The sequence below is a fragment of the Nannospalax galili genome, unplaced genomic scaffold (genome assembly GCF_000622305.1).
Source record: "Nannospalax galili isolate Female #2095 unplaced genomic scaffold, S.galili_v1.0 scaffold172, whole genome shotgun sequence".
Lineage (NCBI taxonomy): Eukaryota > Metazoa > Chordata > Mammalia > Rodentia > Spalacidae > Nannospalax > Nannospalax galili.
Window position 1 is genome coordinate 1,026,268 of NW_008331824.1, and position 18,974 is coordinate 1,045,241.

Consider the following 18,974-nt stretch of genomic DNA (forward strand, 5'->3'; position numbering starts at 1 on the left):
GATTGCACTGTAGTAATGAACAGGAATAATGCTGTGCTGGCAGTTTAATCAATGCGCTTCTCAACTTCAATTGAGCAAAACTAGGTAACAGAGGATCATTTGATCTACATTTTTATTAATTTGGTGCCATTTGTCTTCTGGTTATTTTAATGATCTCTCATTATGAGAGAATGGGGAAACTTCCTGGAAGAAAAAAAAAGTAGTCATTGTGCTCCAGTCCATTCACTGTGTTGTTGCATTGCAGGGGGCAAGTAGCTTATTTTAATCCAGTTTGGGAGGACAGGTTCAAAATTCAGTGTAGTTCTGGGTTTTAGGAAGAAAAACTCCCTCATCTTGGAGAAAGCCATTCAAATGATGTTCAAGATTAAACAGTGTCTGTGGATGACTCCACATCATCACTGCTCTTTTCTTCAGACCTACTATGTGCTAAACATAGTGCCGAGTGAGGCTTTCTTTCCAGTTTCTTTCCCACCCTCCTGCAACCAGGGTACCAGTATTCTCTTTTACAAATAGTGCTCAGCGGGCCAGGGAGATGGCTCAGTTGGTAAAGGGCTTGCCTTGCAAGCAGAAAGACCTGACTTTGATTTTTAGAACCATGTTAAAAAGCCAAACCAAACAAACAAACCAGGAGTCACGGTGTGTGCTTTTAAAATCTGAGGGCTCGGGGGGTGGAGAGACATGGATCCTTAGGGCTGGCTAGACAGACAGCCTAGTTTACTTGGCAAGCTCCAGGCCAAGTGAGAGTTGTTGTCTCAAAAAGCAAGGCAGACAGTGTCTGAGGAATGACAGTGAGGTTGTCCTCTGGCCTCCATCTACATGTACATACATGTACATGCACACCTACACATACAAGTGCATTTATACATACACAAGAAAAAAATAGAATTCAGAGAGATTGGGGAACCTGTCCAAGGTTACACAGCTAGAAAGCAGCAGTGGTGGGCTCTGAACACGGAGGACTCCACCCTGGCGCCTCTCAAGAGACCTGATGCATCTGACAGGGTTTGTTCTTAGGTCCCAGAGATGTGCTGAGTCACACACTTATGCTTATGCTTATGGGAAACCATGACAAATGCCTTCTTCCCAGTCTCTTTAGGGACTGTGTCTCCCTCTACCCTTGTTTCTAGGCTTACAAGAGGTTTGCCTCATGCCCGTAACCGTTTATGAAAAACAGAACAGGCCGATACATTAGTGCCTTGAGTGCCCTCTAAGTAACAGCTTCTCCTCCAGCCGAGTTCCCAGCTGCCAGCACCTGCACATTTTAACCACACACATCTTTGTCATTTTTAACAGAAACTGCACTCACGATCTGGAGGAGGGAGAGAAGACACCAGGGAGGGGGGATTTGGAAGAAACGGGGAACACCCTGGCTCATGGAACTGTTTCATTTTTCCTTCCACTGTGAATTGTGGAATCTTGTTCACACTTGTCCAAAGTCCCGGGATTGGTCCCTTGACTGTCAATTGTAGTCAAGGCTAGAAGTGTAACGTATGGAAGGGACCGTGAGGGTGACCTTATGAGTGAGGAAGGGCTGGGATACTGTTCACTTTTGCCACTATGACCAAGCACCTGACAGAAATGAGGATGGAGAAGGATTTGCTTGGACTCATGTTTTCAGAGCAATCAATCTACGGTCACTTGGGCTTGGGCAGAACATCGTGGCCGCTGGGTTGTGCGTCAGAGGAGAGCCGCTCACTTCACGGCTGACAAGAAGCAGCAGAAGGGGAGCCCTGGAAGGCAACTAAGTCTCCTTTCCCCCTTTTTATTCTGTCCAGGCCCCAGCTCATGGGATGGCACTGCCCACATTCAAGGTGGGTCCTCCTCAATAATCCACTCTGAAAACCCTCACACGCACACTCCAAAGTGTGCCTCACCAGTCTCCTAGGAGACGCTAATCCAGTCAAGTTGACAATTAAGTTAACCCATCACACCTCGTGTGAGCCCAGAGCCGGCGTTGGGGACCATGCTCCATCACCCAGAGGTGACTCCTGCACACCTGTGGTACCAGGGATGACGCTGCCTGAACTTCATGCTTATTTCAACACAAGCTAAACTCTGGATGTTTCAACAAAGAGCTCCATGTTTTATTTATTACCAACTGATTCAGAAAATGCAAGTATCTGGCCTGGGCCTGCCAAGGGGCTGGCTTTAGCCTTACAACCAGAAGAGAAGGTTAAAATTGTTGGGATCTGCACACCTTCCCTTCATTTAGGAACACACATGGCTGTCTGGATTCAAGGCACCTGGATTTTTCTGTCATTGCTGCTAGAGGTACTTCTGGGTGTCGGAATCATCAAATGGAATGCGGAATATAAGAAGGCTAGATTCGGTTGGGTGGGATGTTTGAGTGGCTGCTGGGAGTGTGAAATGCCAGTGGACAGTGGAGTGATGATGTCCACTTTGATATCTGGATGCTCTGACAAAAATAAGAGTAAGTGGGCACCCGCAGTGGCAGAATCAACTGCGTTTCAGTTTTGGAGGCTGGACATCTGAGACCAAGGATGGGGCAGGGCTTGTCCCTCTGGATGGCGGTGAATGTGAGTGTGCTGAGGACCTTTCTCCCAGCTGCTGGTGGCTGTCAACCTGTGGGATCCTCTAGCACCTAGAGGCTCAGCTCAGTCCTGTCTCTACAGTCAAGTTTCTCCCTATGTATGTGGACTCTGGGTGCAAATGTCCCTCTTTTACAAGGATACATTTATATTGCATTAAAGGTTGGCCTCCCTCGGGGAAGGTCCTGCTTATCCCTGCCCGTTTTCATGAGTGGTCAGGGCTCTTGGTTGAGACGGTAGAGTCTGAGGTTGGAGTTCAATGCCCTTCATTCTGAGCTTTCTCAGAGTCTTTCTTGTAATTCTGGGGAAGCACATGTGTAATTAAACAGAGCCGTCCTTGGGTTTCAGATCAGTTTTGAAGTGTGCCCCTGGCAAAGGTCTCTTCCTTCCTGAGAGATGGAGGAGGTAATAATTAGAAGCCAGAGACAGCAATCCTTAGCATCCCTTACCAGTGTTTGTAAAGATGATCCAATATTCATCTGAACCCAGCTCTGCTCCCTGTGAGACCAGAGGAATGCCAGGGTTACATGCCATCTGTTGACAAAACCCAGGAACTCTCTGGGTGTCCCTTCGGTGGCACTGAGAGTTCAGTGAGTTCCAAACACAGTAGCCAATAGACAGTCCTAGTAAAAGGCAGCAGTGGGCTGGAAAACCTTCATCCTTATTTTCAAGTCAATGTTAAAACACTCCAGGTGCAAGGCCAGCTCCACATCCCTCTGAAGGTCATTGCTCATTCATTAGTCATTCAACAAACATTTGCTGAGCAGCTGCTGAGTGTCAGGCCACTCCACCTCCACACAGCATCCTTTCAGTCATCAGCAGTGCATCTGAGACATTGGCTGGAGGTATTCTTTCTTATAATGACTTGAGATCAGAGATGTTTTCCCCTTGACCTTTCCAGCCATTCATACTCTCTCTGAAAGTCTACTGAAATACTTCAGAAATAAGTTTTGGTTGTTCCTTGTTGTATCTGTAATGTATTCCCACTCATGAGTGTCAGAGTCAATGGCAAATCTGTAACATGCTCAAATGCACACTGGGCACAGCCGGTGAGGCTCTCAGCTTTGGAGTAGGGGGTCAGTGTGCTTTTCCTATAAAGGGGCACAAAGATGGATCACAAGTAGTCTAGGCTTTGGCTGCCAATGATCACTGTTGTGACTATTCAACTTTGCCTTTAAGGCTGGAAAGCAACCACAGACAACATGGGAACAAACAGATAGGCCTGGCTATCTTTTCACCAAAGCAGGGTGCCAGTTATCTTGGGACTGGGGGGGGGGGCTATGTTAGAGAACTCAGGCATGGGTTTTAGGATGATAGCCCATCCCACTAAGACACGTTTCCAAATTCTGTTTCATGGTGCAATTGTAACTTTTCTTGTTGTTATGACAAAGTACCTAGCAGAAAGAACTTAAAGGAGGAAGGATTTAATTTGCCCAGGGCTTCCAAGGATTTGGTACATCAGGGTGGAAGGGGCATGGTCAAGCAGCACCCATTATGGTGGCCAGGAGATGGAGGGAAGAGGATGCAAGTACTCAGCTGGCTTTCTCCTTTTCACCCTTTTATTTCATCTAGTTACTGGCCCATGGGATGGTGCCACCCACATTCAAGGTAAGTATTCCCTCCTCTGTCATTCCTGGCCACACACCTTCACAGACAGAGCTATGTGCCTCTTCAGTCTCCCAGGGGCTTCGAAATCCAGCCAAGTTGACAACAAAGATTCCCTTCATCCATGGCTTAACTCTGCATGACCAGACAGACTCCTGCCTTCCTCCCCTCCTCATTTTCCAACACACTCCCCGTTACATGACAAGCTTCTACCACCTGCTCCTCTTTTCTGCTCCCTGGTCACACCAAGTGCTCACCTCCTTCAGGATCTCCGCAAAGCTGCCCTTTCTATCTCCTTCCTCCCAAGGTCTTTTCACTTTCTTCAATGCTTACAAAATGGCCAAGGGGCTTATCTCACCTTTACCATAATGAGAGGTACAGACATTAACCCATTTTCCAGATGTGTAAGTTACTCTTAAGTCACTCTTACAAACAATCCAAGCGCTTTCCTGGATGTCTCTCTATCCTTCATGTCCATGGCCCATCAGTTAACAAGTTTGGCTAGATTTGCCTACATGATTCTTGTCAATTCAACCTTTCCTGTTTCTTAAATTGAACTCTCATTTATTACCAGGATTACAACAAGGGTACGTTTACAGGACTCTTTGTCCAAGACTTGGACCCTTCTTATCCTTTACCTACCTATTCCTCTGTTTATCCAATTCACTAATCTATATATTTATTCCCCAACCTATCACTGAATCAATATACAGATAAACTACTCCATCCATCACCCACCCATCCACTCATCCATCCACTCATGTACCCCCATCTATCAATCCATCCATCCATCCATCCATCCATCCATCCATCCATCCATCCATCTGTGCTATCTACTTTGTACAAGGTAGAGTAAGAAATCTAAAAAGAGAAAGAAAAGAACAGAAAACAGAACGTACTCCCTCCCTCAGATATTCCATTCTAATTTGGAAGAAAGGCTAAGTGAACGACCCCTCAAACACATATCTATTACAGACTGTGCTAAATGCTCTAATAGAAAAGTAGGTCAAAAGATGGCTCAGTGGGTAAAGGCCTCCAAGACCTGAGTTTGATCCCTGAAACCCACATGATAGAAGGAGAGAACTGACTCCTGAAAGTCGTCTTCTGATCTTCACATGTGTGCCTTGGCACAGTCACACATGCACACACACACACAGAGTACATAAATATAAATTTAAAAAAAATTTAAAGATCAAGTAGAAGTGGTCCTGAGGAAGCAACACTGCATTTAAAGTCAGATCCAAGATGCCCCATAAACTTACCAGCACAGACAGAAGAACAGAAGTGTGAACAAGAGGACCAGCCAAAGCTGCTTTCTCTAGCCGGTGCAGGTGGCTGGGGTGGAGGTTCTAACTCACTGAGCCCTGGAGAGCAAGGGGTGAGAATGGAAGGGGAAGCTGGAGATGAAGCATAAGCCCAGAGGTATGTGAGGGTACAGACTCACCCAGGAGCAGAGGACTGACTTTTGTTGGCTGTAGGCAAAGTGTAGCAATGCATCCAAGGGAGACCAAAGGAGAAAGCTCTGGATGTAGCATGGAGAGTCATTTGGAGGGAGAGGGTGGGTGAGGGAGAGGGAACATGTGGGAGAGGGTGCATGTGGGAGAGGGTGGGTAGACACAGCAGCCTGGTGTGAGGAGATGAGTTAGGAAAGTACAATGACAGGCACAGGGGATGCTGGGCCTTGGCCAGGGAAGCTGCTAGGTGAGCTATCCCAGCTGAGAACTGACTTTTTCAGTCTCCTCACACACAAGCCTGAGCCAGCCAGCCTCAGTCACCTGGGTTCCCCAGAAGGGCCTAATACAACCAATGATGAGGACTGTAATAATGAGTGGTACCAAACCACTATCTATCTCCGTGTACTTTGTATACACCACTTCACTTAAGAGAACCTGCAAGGAGAATGCTGTCACTAGCCCCATCTCATAGATGGCAAGACTGAGGCACGACAAGGCTTAGCCAGCATGTCCAAGCTGCCATAGCTAGCTAGTCCCTGGTGGAACTGGCATTCAGATCCAGGATCCCAAGGTTGACAAATTGCAGGGGCATTTCTTCCATCCTATGTTCCTTAAAGTTTCTGCCCAACACACTTAGAGCCAAGAGGGCTCCAGTGTAGACCCCCTCCCCCAAGAAACTTCACAGGATTCCAGATGCATAAATAAGTCTGGAGGCTGAGCTCCCCTAAGCTGTTGGAGTCTTTATTGCTCTACAAATGCATTCTTAATCAGCCACTGGGGTCCTTCCCATAGAGTCTTTTAAATTACAGTTAAATTCCTTGATAGCATTCCATGTACCTAATACTGCATTTCTCCTGTTCACAGTCATAAACAAGCAAGGGAGGGGGCCTAGATAACCAGGTTAATTGTCCTTTGAGATCTAAGCTTTCAAAGCACAGGCAACTGTGCCTCTAAATTCTCTGGGTCCCCTGCTGCAAATGCTAATAAAGTTCAGAAACAAACAGTGCTGTCTAGCCAGCATCAGCGCTCCCTCATGCCTGGCTGGTGGCCCTGGCTTCACTGAGCCTTCAGGTCACCTTGCAGGAGCCGTAGATCCTAGGAGCTTTCCTGGGAGTGGGTGGGGAGCAAGGGACTTATTGGGGACCTAGAGGGGCTGACGGCTTCCTGTGGCGGCTCCTCCTACCTTCCAGGTTATAACAAGATTGACCTCAGAGAGTATGATGGGGGTGGGCAGGTAAACTCATGCAAATTCTCTTCTCAGACTGCCACAACCTTAAAGATAAAGTTCCTCTTAAAGCAAGAGTCTGCACAATACAGCCTTGGGCCAAATCCTGCCAGCATGTTTCATAAACAATTATCTATTAGGGCACAACCAAGCTGGATCATTTACATACACAGTTGAGAAGTTAAGGTGGAGATGCTGGGTCCTGCAAAGCCTGAAATATTCATTAGCAGGCCTTGTGCAGACGGTCTGCCCAGTACTCAGCAAAGGCTCCCTACGAACCTGTGGACGAACTGCCAGGGCAGTGCGAACATCAGCATCTGTCAAATGGGAGAAGGGAAAATCCCACTGCCCTGTCTAGGGAGGCTTAGGAAAGGCAACACATACTTGCAGAAAGCCTAACCATGAAAACATGACACGATATATAAAATGCAGAAGCCTCATCACAACCATTTTCAGGTGTGTAATTCACGAGTGTTAAGTACATTCAGTGTCGTATAATCAATTTCCAGAACTTGTTCATCTAGCAAACATGAAATCTATAACCACAAAAACAATGACAGCAACCAAAACCTCCCAGGGCTAGTAGGTACTGCGCTTGCTGCTCCCCTGGAGACAGGAGCCAAAATAACTTTTCCTCTCTGAAATTGTTTCTGCCAGGCATCTTGGTCACATCAACATGAAAGTAACTATCACAGAGTCATGAGAGAATTAGACCTGAGGTTTGAAGCCATCCACGCCAGGCAACAAAGTGGTTTTTCTCTCCGGTACTCAGAAAGACATTATGTTTATCTTGGAGTGAAGGGAGAAAGCAAAGTTTTAAAAACAAAGTAAGAACTGCAGAGGTGACTAAGTAGGTAACACCACTTAGCATAAGGACCCAAGTTCAAATCCTCAGAACTCATGTGAAAAAGTCAGGCATGGTTGTGCATAACCCCAGCAACGCTGGGGGACAGACAGGAAGATTGCTGGGTTTGCGGTGTGTCAGCCCAGTCACAGGTTTAGTGAGAGACCCTATCTCAAGGGACTAAGGTGGCACGTGATAGAGCAGGACACCTGGTGTCCTCCTCTGACCTCTGTGAGTGCACTCACACAAGCATATGTATACACACACACACACACACACACACACACACACACACACACACAATGGAAGAAGAGGAATTCTGCCATCTCTCAGTTGTCCTTTTCCACCACCTTCTCACTTTGGTGGCTGGAAAGGTCCCTTGGGACAGGCTGTTGGCAGCCTCCCAGTTACTCAGACAGGTTTCTCAGTGGAAGCTTGCCACTTGGAGGTGAGCTATTAATTTGCGCCTTGTGGCTCAGCCTCACTCTTGATTTAGGGCAACATAAACTCTCCTCAAAATTGGGAAGAATAAATTAGTTTACTAATTTCACCATTAAGAGTTGATCAGCAGGACACAATTCCCACCATCCCGCTATCAATCACCATTTCTGTGTTTGTCTCCTGTTCTGCTTTTACTACGGGCTTCTATACACATCAATTTGCCCCAATGCTCTTCCTACATATGTTTTAAATTACTTTATCATTGTATAAATTTCACAGCCATTAAGAGGCTCTAATACTGGAGTGGCTGACATGGTGTTAAAAATTGAATTCAATTCCACGGGGTAATAAATTGTGACCTAAATCCAATCTCTCATGGGTGACTGAAGGATACAATGAAAAATTATTGCTTTGTCATTTTTATGCTAACACAAATATACCAGGCATCCAGAAAGTGGCAGGGACATGGGGCAACCGCTGCACCCAAAGCGATGAACTGACTTTGAAGATCAGTCCTGGGGGGCTCTCTCAGAACCTGTCTCTGCTACTTGTGAACGGTGTGACTTTTGTCAGGTTTTCTCCCTCTCTGTGCCTTAATTTCCTTAACTACGGAGTTAGCAGAAGGAATCAATGAGTTTACATAGATGACTTGCTAAGATTCATAATTAGTCATCCCGAGGTGACAACTAAGGGAGACCAAAGTTATGAACCCCTTGTCCACAATGTTTGGGACAAGAAGGGCTTCAAATTTCAGATATTAAAAAGAATTACATGTATGTAATAAGATGTCTCAGGGACATTGTCAGCTGTGTCCTCATCTCACCCAGTGATGTCAGACCAGGGCCTGCAGCCTGCCAGTGCTGGGTGAATGAGATCTGGCTGCTGATATGGGAAGGTAGAGGCCGGGGCAGAGACGTATACACATACATATACATAGAGTAATATATATAGTATATATAATGTATATGGCGTGGAGGTCCTGTTCTTCATGGGCCATGTGCAGTCTGAACACAACTGCTGACGGAGCTATAGAATCAGGTCCACCTGCCACTCCTTCCCTTACACTCTCTACTTCTTCCCAATATTTTCCCTCCCCCTTCACCAAAGCCCCTAATGTCTATTATCCATGCTGCTGACATATTAAGCATGGCACATTCCTCATTCCACAGGCTCCTCGTAGGGTCCATCCCAAGAGGAAGCCCCCACATCATGGTCCAGCAACTGAGACTCCTTGCATATGATCAGCATCACACTGGCCTCCTGGCTCTGCCCAGTCCCTCCCAGCTTCATCCATATCACCTCCCTTTCAGATGAGAGTTTTCTTATTTATATGACAATGACCAGTTTCCCCTTCTAGAACCACTTTCTCTGTTTTGCCTACTGTTCTTCCCCAGTACTAAAACCAGCGCTTGATACATGGTAACCTCTCAATAAGTAGTGAGTCAATCAGTGAACTCTGTATGTCCATCTGGGGGACCTAATATTTTTGGCAAGTGCTTCCAAAAAGAGATCAAATCTACTTCCTAAGACTGCCTCTCCACTGACATCTGAGACACTCCCAGTCTAACCCACAGTAGGTCTCTCTGACTCACTTGAGCATGGCAGGTGGCTACTACCCTGCATCTCTTTCTTTTTGTGGCCCATTCAGTATGGGAGCCACACTGAATCGTGAGCAATGTGATGTCTCGCTCATTCACATCACCATGCTCAGCACCCTGTGTGGTGTAGTGTGGGGCAGCTGCTAGTCAAAGGCTGGATAGGGAATGGCCTTCTAAAAGACTCATGAGTTGAATGCTTAGTCTACAACTCAGTGTTCAAAGGTGGGGATTTCTGAAGTGACTGGCTCAGGAGGGCTCTTATATAATCAATGGATCAATTCATTCATGAATATACCATTTAATGGCATTATTGGGCTATGACAGAAACCAGAAGTTAGGGCCTAGTTGGAGGAAGTAGGCCACTAGGGGCATACTTTGTCCCCATCCCTCCCTCTTTGTCTTTGCTTTCTGGTTGCTATGATGTGAGCAGCTCTGCTCTATGACACACGGCCTGTCACAACGGTCTGCGTCACCCCAGCCCCAAATCAACAGAGTCAAATGGTTATGGACTAAAACCAAGGAAACTATGAGCCAACAAACATTTCCTGCTTTAAATGTTGCTCAGTTTTTTGGTCACCGCAACAAGAAGTGGCTAGTACATTGTGCCCTGCATTCTCTGATTTAGTAAAATAGATTGTATTTAAGTGTGCTGGGGGAACAATGCTCATGTTCAAGATGAGTTCCCACAGGCATCCTCAGGCCTCCTGCATTCTCTGAGTCTGAAAAAGCAAGAGGATATGATGTCAGGGTTTCATTCCCTTATCGCTGAACCACTCAATAAGCAACAGGTACTTAGTGAGCATTGAAGCCCGTGCCAGGTGCTAGGAGAATCATCAACTCTGCTTCAATTTTTTAAAAAAGAAGCTTGCCAACTGCACAACCCAAATTACTAGTAATCTCAAATTGCTGGTGACATTCCTGACAGGAGAGCCCCTATGCTAATGTCTCCATGGTTACTCAGAGGAGGGAGAGATGCTGTACTATGGGGCGAGGTGGCCAAGGGAGAGGACACAGGCACCCATGAGCTCTAGGGTGGTAAGACATCTAGGCCCACACTGCCTCCCAGCTATGTTAGAGCCTTATCCTTTTCTGAAATCCCCTTGTAGCCTTGAACAAAAGGGAAGTGGATTAGTCAGGCTCTCTCTGCAGAACTGCTCGAGGCAGAGGTCTACAAATGCAGTGAGAAGCCTGATCCCACGCCTGGTCTATAGAGTCATTGTGAGCACAAGAGACGAGCAAGAAATACTCCATCTAACCGTGATCCTCTTGTTGAGCATATCCTTGGTTTGGAAAGTGCTTATGCATGCAGGAAATTTCTAGAAGACATGACCACAACTAGGAAAGGCTCTCTTCTCGTTCGCTTGCTTGGCTGGTCTCTTCATCTTTCTGTGTAAACTTTCCAGCTTTGTTTCCAGGTGTGGCAGTGAAGGGACAAACACACTCTCATCACCACTTGGAAAGGGACTGGCAGCACGGGGGGGAGGGGGGGACATGGGAGGGAAGCAGAGGACCGCTTTTTAATGGCAGCTGGCTTTCCTTACAAGTTTAACAGCCAAATGCCTTAGGAAGAAGAGGCCAAGCTGAAATGGCCTTGGGGGACACCTCCAGATGGGAGTCCCTGGGACTATTGGCCACAGATCCTTGGGACATGACATGGTGGGTGTGCCGATTCATCTTGATTGTCCTCTTGATTGAACTGAGAAAGACCTAGGAGATCAGTGATGCACAGCCTGGGTGTGTCTATGAGGATGTTTCCAGAAATAATTGAGACTGTGGGTAGCAATTCCATAAGCAGTGGACCAAGACAGATTAAAAAGGGAAGAAGCCTGCTAGGTCAGACCCTTTCTCACTGCTTCCTGGCTGCCATGCTGTGAGCTGCTCTGTTCTGCCATGCCCTCTCCCACAATAGACTGAAACCTCTGAAACCATGAGGAAAAAAAAACCCAAACCCTTACTCTTTCAAATTTTTCCTCTCAGGTATTTGTCAGTGATGAAAAGTCTGACTAATAGACTAAGACTTCATAAAGTCTCCTAGAAGGTCCAACTGGAGTGGTCTTGGTGTCCAAAAGGACCCTAAAAGCCCAGATGCCCAACTGGTGACCACCACCATCTCATCTCTCTTAGCCAATCTCAGCAGCATATTGCAACATGTGTCCCGCCTCTGCCTGCTGCTTTCCCTCACCATCTCCTCCCTGAGAGCCCGGCAAGAAACTCTCCAGGAGTTCCTGACTCCAGGCCCTGTCTGCAGCTAAAGCAGGTTCCAAGTGACATGATAAGGCAATCTTATTTTCCATTTTTTTAGTATTTTATTATTTTTATTTTATGTGTATGGGTGTATTACCTGCATGTATGTAAGTATACCTGTGTCATGCATTACCCATGGAGGTCAGAAGAAGGCATGAGATCCCACAGAACTGGAGTTACGGACAGTTGTTAACTGCCATGTACATGCTGGTAACGGAACCCCAGTCTTCTGCAAGACTGGTCAGTGCTCTTAACTGCTGAGCCATCTCTCTCTAGGCCCCATTTTTGAGGCACTTCCACACTCTTTATCATGATGACTGCACCCTTCTGTGCAGTGTACAAGGTTCCATCTCACCACATCCTCACTAACACCTGCTGTCTGTTGTTGCTGTTACTGTTATGATTACTTGAGACAAGCTCTTGCTATGTTAACTCTGGCTATCCTGGAACTTGCAATATAGACTGGGTTGACCTTGAATTTTCGTTGATCATTCTGCCTCTGCCTACCAGGGGCTAGGATTACAGGTATGTGTTACCATGCACAGCTTGCCATTATTGTTACTCTTTGTGTGTGCATACACATATTTGTGCAGGTGAGCGTGCATGTGTGTGAATGCATATGTGATGACCAGATGACCTAGTGGTTATCACACACACTGGGTCATCTTGCAAGGCCTCAACCTTCCTTTTAAAAAATTCATTTATTTACTTTTATTTTGTGTATGAGTGTTTTGCCTGCATATATGTACACCACATGTACACAAGGCCCACCATGGCTAGAAGAGGGCACTGGATCTCCCTGGAATTGGATTTACAGGTGGTTGTTAGCTGCCATGTGGGTGCTGGGAACTGAACCCAGGTCCTCAGCATGAACAGCCAGTGCTCTTAACTGCTGAGGAGTCTCTTCAACCCCCCAACAGGGTCTCTCACTGGACCTGGAGCTCCAGCTAGCCAAGCAGACACTGGCATCTTCATTTGCATTTTTCCATTATGCTGGGCTGTCAGGCAGAATTTCTAAAAGCCTCTACTTGTGTTGTGTCTTCCCCTTTCTATCCTTGGAGCATGGGGAGGTAGAGGAGACTCCCCTCCCCCCGCTGTGCCACCTGTAGCTCTCTCTGTGGGGACAGCCTCCCTCCACCCCTCTGTGCAGCTATGACCCTCAGGCCTCCTGCAAAGGCTAATGTAGAGCTAGTTTGTTGTGTCCACGCAGTTCCTTTCCTATTAGAACCTCTCTGACAATCTTCACCCCTAGTTCTTGAGTGTTCCCCTGTCACATGCAAGTGCCGGCAGCCCTATAGTGATTTGGTTTCCTCACCTGACAAAATGGACAGGAATTCCCATGTGACCTCTTCACAGATCACCAGCGTCTGCATGGGGCCACCAAACACAGGACTGGGATTTCAGCCCAGGTGGACTGAGATCTTTGGTTATAGAAACATTTATTTTCCAGTTCAGGCTGTCCTTGACCTTTGTTCTCACAGAATTGTACTTCATAAACACAGAGAACCTGGGGCTATGGGTTATGGTTTTGGGGGTGGGACATGGGAGAACTGGGGGTATAAGGGTTAGGGTTAGGGTTAGGGTTAGGGTTAGGGCTAGGGCTAGGGTTAGGAAAACAAAACAAAACATAGGAAACCTAAGCTGGTTTTACAGACCAAGGGAGGGGATGGGTGGTTCATGCAACTCTGTGTGTATGTATGCATGTGTACATGTTTGTGCATGTGTGCATTTGTATGTAGCTTGGAGGCTGCATTGAGCTCAGAGCTTGCTAAATGGTTGGAGACAAGTTCCTCTAAGGCCATTCCTGAGGACAGGCAGGACAGAGCCTTCCCACAATCCCCTCAGGACCTTCCTCTGCATGTCCCTTGGTGGACAGCCCACAGCGCTTTGATGAACATCCTGCAGCTCCCTTGGGGGATAGCCCATAGGTGACTGGTGTCCCAGAATGGAATGACACCTGGGTTTCTTTTCCTCTCTTTCCAAATTGCTCTCCACAGGAGGCAGAGAGCAAATGAGACACATTAGAAGGACATGAAAGCCTCTAGAGAAAGCAAACCACCTCCTGAGCTTCCTGCCTTTCCTAAGGCCTGAGTGCAGATGGGGCAGAGAAGACTGGCTGGAGGAGCAGCAGGTACAAAGCCTTTCACAAGTGTCAACATAGAAAATCTATTTCCTTTCCTCCAATCCTGTCCAGAGCGCCCCAAGGGTCTGGCTCTTTAACCCATGTTCAACTTCTGGCTACAGTGGCTAAGGTCTGGTGAGGCCTAGTATGTCTGTGTGTGAGGAGGCACATGTGCCCTATATCTCTGGATGCCATAAACTGTCCTCTACTCCATTTCCATTTCCTCCTTTCACAGGAAATAAAAGGACCACTGGGCTGAAGCTCAAATCCCTCCTGAGCAGAGGGAATTCCGGGTGTCATGGTTTCCAGAAAGGGAACACAGTCTCCCTGTGGGGTGTAATTACATCCCCGCTTTCTGCAGAAGAATAGTTTATGGCTTAAATGCTATTAATTGTAAGCCATTCTGTTCCACGGGAAGTTGTTCATTGATAACTACCCAATTAGGGTTATTTTACAATTAGTCTATTCACAGTAAATTTATTGCAAAAGGGGAGGCTGTGGCACAGGAAATTAAAGCGTAGCTGGGGCTGGGTGTGCAATGTCTCTTAAATGCAAATAGTATTAACCAGCTCAGAGGTCCCCGGAGAGCATGCCACCTGGGCCAAGGTAGAGACAGCCAGCCCCTCAGGGCATCCCCAGAGAATACCACACCGCAAAACCAACTCAGAGACATCTTCACATGGCTAGAGGCATGGAACCCTTTGCATGTGTTGGTGAATTTTCAGTTTTCTTCTTGTGGATAATTGTGGAGCAGGTTGCATGGCAAGTATCCATGTAATGTATATTACTGGTGAGCATTGCTGAACTGTGTCTCACCAGCCCTCTGAGAGAAATGTGATCATGCTCACCTTCCCTGTCTTGTGAAGGAACAAAAGCACAGAGAGGTCAAGCAACTTGGGCCAAGCCTCACAGCCCGTGCAAAAGAAATCTGAGACCGGAATCCAGCATTCTGGCCCAGCACCCATGCTCCATGTGTCTGGCATCGTCAATTTTGTTGTTCCCTGAATGTCATCCTCACTTCACCCTTCCAGCTATACCAAGGAGCAGGAGGCACGGCCCACAAGCTGCAAGACTTCTTTGGGACTTGTACAACTTGAACTAAAGTAAAATCTTTTGCCTCCTGAAGACAGACAGACTTTTGGGAGGAGGGGCAGGCTCTGCAACCTGAATTCCAGTATCAGCTCTACTAGCTACTAGCTATATATCTCTAGCCAAGCCCTAAACCTCTTTGAGCCTCAATTGTCCTGTCTGCAAAATGGATTCATAATAGCTTTACAAACTCACCGTGCTGAGACAAGTCCATCCCACTCCTCTACTTTCCTCATTCACTGCAGTGTTTAATAAATTAAACAAGGCAGTCAACATGTTAGCATAAAGTAGGCTTTACTCTTGAAGGCTTTGCCTAACTATAGACAAATGAAAGTCTTCAGAGCACATTTAAGGTCGACCAGACTCAGCTAGGACATTTGTAGGCCAGATGTATTAAACACGGTTTTGATTTAGAAGCATTTCCACCTTAAAATGGATGGATGGCACTGCAAGCCTATCACAAGCTGGGGAGAGTGAATAGACTGCCGATATTTACTCGAAGTCAATAAAGTGTGCCAGTGGCCTATGTTTGCAAATAAGTTTCAGCAGAACGTACTCAGGTTTGTGTTTTTGCTCCCGCAGCAGGCTCCAGCCGTTGCATTTACTACCCGTCCTTCATGGAGCAAGTGTATGAGCCCTGTACCTGGCAGGGACCCATATTATTTGGTTCAGACTTCCAAGGAGTCCCCTGCCTGGCACTGGCCAAGAACAGTCCTTGGAAACATTGCATTTCACCTAATTATTGCTGCACTCTAAGTGCCAAGCCCAATCAAGAATGCAGACAGAAACCACCTGGACCACACGGGGGAGGGGGAAAGGAAGATTTTTCCTTTTAAATCTCTCTATTGAACAGGGACAGTTCCACAGATACTCACTGGCTGCTAAAAATTCAAAAAGAGATGAAACTTAGAGGGAATGTGTGAAGGGCGTTGTGCTGGTGTCCCCTTCCCACCTCTTTGAACACTAAGTGTATGGAGTCACCACCAGTCAGATGATACCCTAGGGGCAAACGGAGACTCACACAATTGTCTCTTAGGATCCACAGTGAGGGGTTAGAGGGTATGGGAGTGTTAGATGTAATCCCCATAATATCAAAACCAACAGTGTCCAAAGTTCATATGAAATGGTGTGGTATTTGCATGTAACCCAGACACATCCTCCTGTACTCTTCCAATTATCTCTGCTTTTCCCCATAGTACAAGCTGACCTGGCTTAGAACTTGCTATACAGACAAGGCCAGCCTTGATCTCACAGAGATCCACCTGCCTCTACCTCTGGGTGCTGGGATTTAAGGCATGTGCCACCACACCCAGCTTGCTAATCACCTCTGAATGACTTGTAATTCCTTATGTAATATCAGCGCTCTACAAATAGTAGTTATACTGCACTATTTAGGGAGTAAATAACAAGGAAAAAAAAAGCCTAGGTTTAACACAGACTGATTTTTTTTTTCTGCATCCTGAGCCCAGGACAGGTATAAACTTGACCTCGCATGTTTGCAGAAGTCGTATCATAATGTCAAAGCTGCATATCTTTCTTACAGGCAATGGGTTAAAGTACTCACAAAATGTAATGTGATTTTGTAACACTTTCCTTATAGCAGACTGTAAGAGTTTGCCGAGTCCTCAGACAAATCAGATGTCTCCATCAGGGTTTGAGAAGCAGGGCAGCTGTTCTCAGAGGGCCTTTGAAGGCAGCAAGACGGGGCCAAGGGCAGGAGAAAGTGACTTACCCTCCAGGGGGCAGAACCGAGCCACCTTCTCGGGCATCAGCAGCCCCAGCTTGTGACGACAGTATGTCTCCCCGATCTCCTGACGACAATGCTTGGATTTTGCTCGAGTGAGGGCTGAGATGGCCTCCTTGCCAGAGATGTCACATTTAGGAGGCTGGTCAGACTTGGTCTCGGGGGACCCACCACCACCACTCTTCCTATGGGCATGCCTGGAGGCATCCTTTCCTCGGCTGCTGTTGCCTGCAGCTCTGTCCCTGGGAGGCGGCACCTCCTTGGGGCCTTTCCCCAGGACTGACTGTCCCTGGCCTTTGTCCTGGGAGTCCAGCTTTCGCTGCAAACGCTCCTTCTGCCTGCTGGGGGTCTTCTTTGCCAGCTCTGGTGGGTGCTTCTGCTTCTGGGTCCTGGGGGCAAAGTTGCTGTTGTCAACATTCTCAAAGTCTTTGGGGACAGAGTTCTCGTTGTTGCTGTCGGTTCGAACTTTTTCTTTGGGCCTATGAGAGAAGTAGCCATCCTGCAGAAGAAGAGAAAGAAATACAGGAGAAAACTGTCAGTGAGCTATTTGGTAAGCAGACTAGCTCCCAGACGGCAGGGCCGGCAGGCTGAGAAGTCTGACCAACTTAGACATTCTTTTGTTATTGGCTTAAACTGGAAAGACTTTCTACCTGGACCTCAGTTTCCCTCTCTGCTCTGCATGAGACACTAAGGCTTTTTCAAGCTCTCTGTGTGGTGCTGTGACTGAGTCTCAATGCTTCCAGCCCAGCCCATTTCTGCACTTCGCCATCGCAGCTTTTGCTCCAGCTTCCTGTACAAATCCCAGCAGAAAGCGTTGCGACAAAAGGGCTGGAACCAACATGATGACGTTATAAAGGAGGAAATATGGGCTGATATTACATACATTCCGTTGCCTTTAAGGTGCCCCTCTATCAATGCCAATAAAAGAAATTACACTTGAAGTGTTGTCAACTTCATGGGCAGGCAGTACAGCATGCCTTTTAACACTTTTTATTTTATTTTTAACATGAGTACAGCCCATGCCATATAAACTGGCAATGTGTCCTGAGATGCAGATCTGTGACTTTCCTTTTTTTTCCTTTAGTGCTGGGACTCAGCCCAAGGCCTCACACATCCTGGGCTGAGTTACACCCCCAGCCCTCTTTGCATTTTTATTTTGAGACAGGGTCTCTCTAAGTTGGCCAGGCTGGCTTTGAATTTCCTCTGCAGCTGGTTTTCCTAGCTAATTCGTGATAGCAGAAGCAGGCACTGCCATCAGCCCAACATGGTGTGATTAATGTAACCATCTACTCAAGAGACACTGTTAGGGGTAGGGTCAGGGTTAGGATTCAGCCCCATGAGATCACAGAGTTAAGGGTGGCCTCCCAGTGGCCTTCTGCCTGCCTTAGATGCTACTCGGCTATTTGAGGACATTAAAATATTCCAGTGTAAGAGAGAAGGAAAATAGTCTACCTTTTGGAAGGAAATGCTCATGGGTACTCAACAGCTTCTTGAAAAGTCAAAGTGCTCTACCACTGAGTTACACCCCCAGCCCTCTTTGCATTTTTATTTTGAGACAGGGTCTCTCTAAGTTGGCCAGGCTGGCTTTGAATTTCCTCTGCAGCTGGTTTTCCTAGCTAATTCGTGATAGCAGAAGCAGGCACTGCCATCAGCCCAACATGGTGTGATTAATGTAACCATCTACTCAAGAGACACTGTTAGGGGTAGGGTCAGGGTTAGGATTCAGCCCCATGAGATCACAGAGTTAAGGGTGGCCTCCCAGTGGCCTTCTGCCTGCCTTAGATGCTACTCGGCTATTTGAGGACATTAAAATATTCCAGTGTAAGAGAGAAGGAAAATAGTCTACCTTTTGGAAGGAAATGCTCATGGGTACTCAACAGCTTCTTGAAAAGTCAGTAGGAGGCACAGCAAGGCGACAGTGGAAGCCTGAGAATTCCCATCACTCAGACTCAGTTCACTGTCCCTCTGTTTGTTCTTTTTTTTTTTTTTTTTTTTTTTTTTTTTTTTTTTTCGCTGTGTGACATCTCAAATCTCCACCCTGCTTTGTCCGGCCTCTATG

At 46.9% G+C, this 18,974-nt stretch overlaps 1 protein-coding gene across 3 annotated transcripts in view; it reads right to left on the bottom strand.

Annotated features, from left to right (window-relative positions):
• The window catches only part of Xylt1 (xylosyltransferase 1), a 334,424-nt gene that overhangs the window by 125,032 nt on the left and 190,418 nt on the right, over window positions 1-18,974 (bottom strand). For all 3 annotated transcript variants that reach the window (XM_029560542.1, XM_008826932.2, XM_008826933.2), the window contains one exon: window positions 16,904-17,414. In XM_029560542.1, coding sequence (XP_029416402.1) covers window positions 16,904-17,414 — 511 coding nt within the window. The remainder of the gene's footprint in view (window positions 1-16,903; window positions 17,415-18,974) is intronic.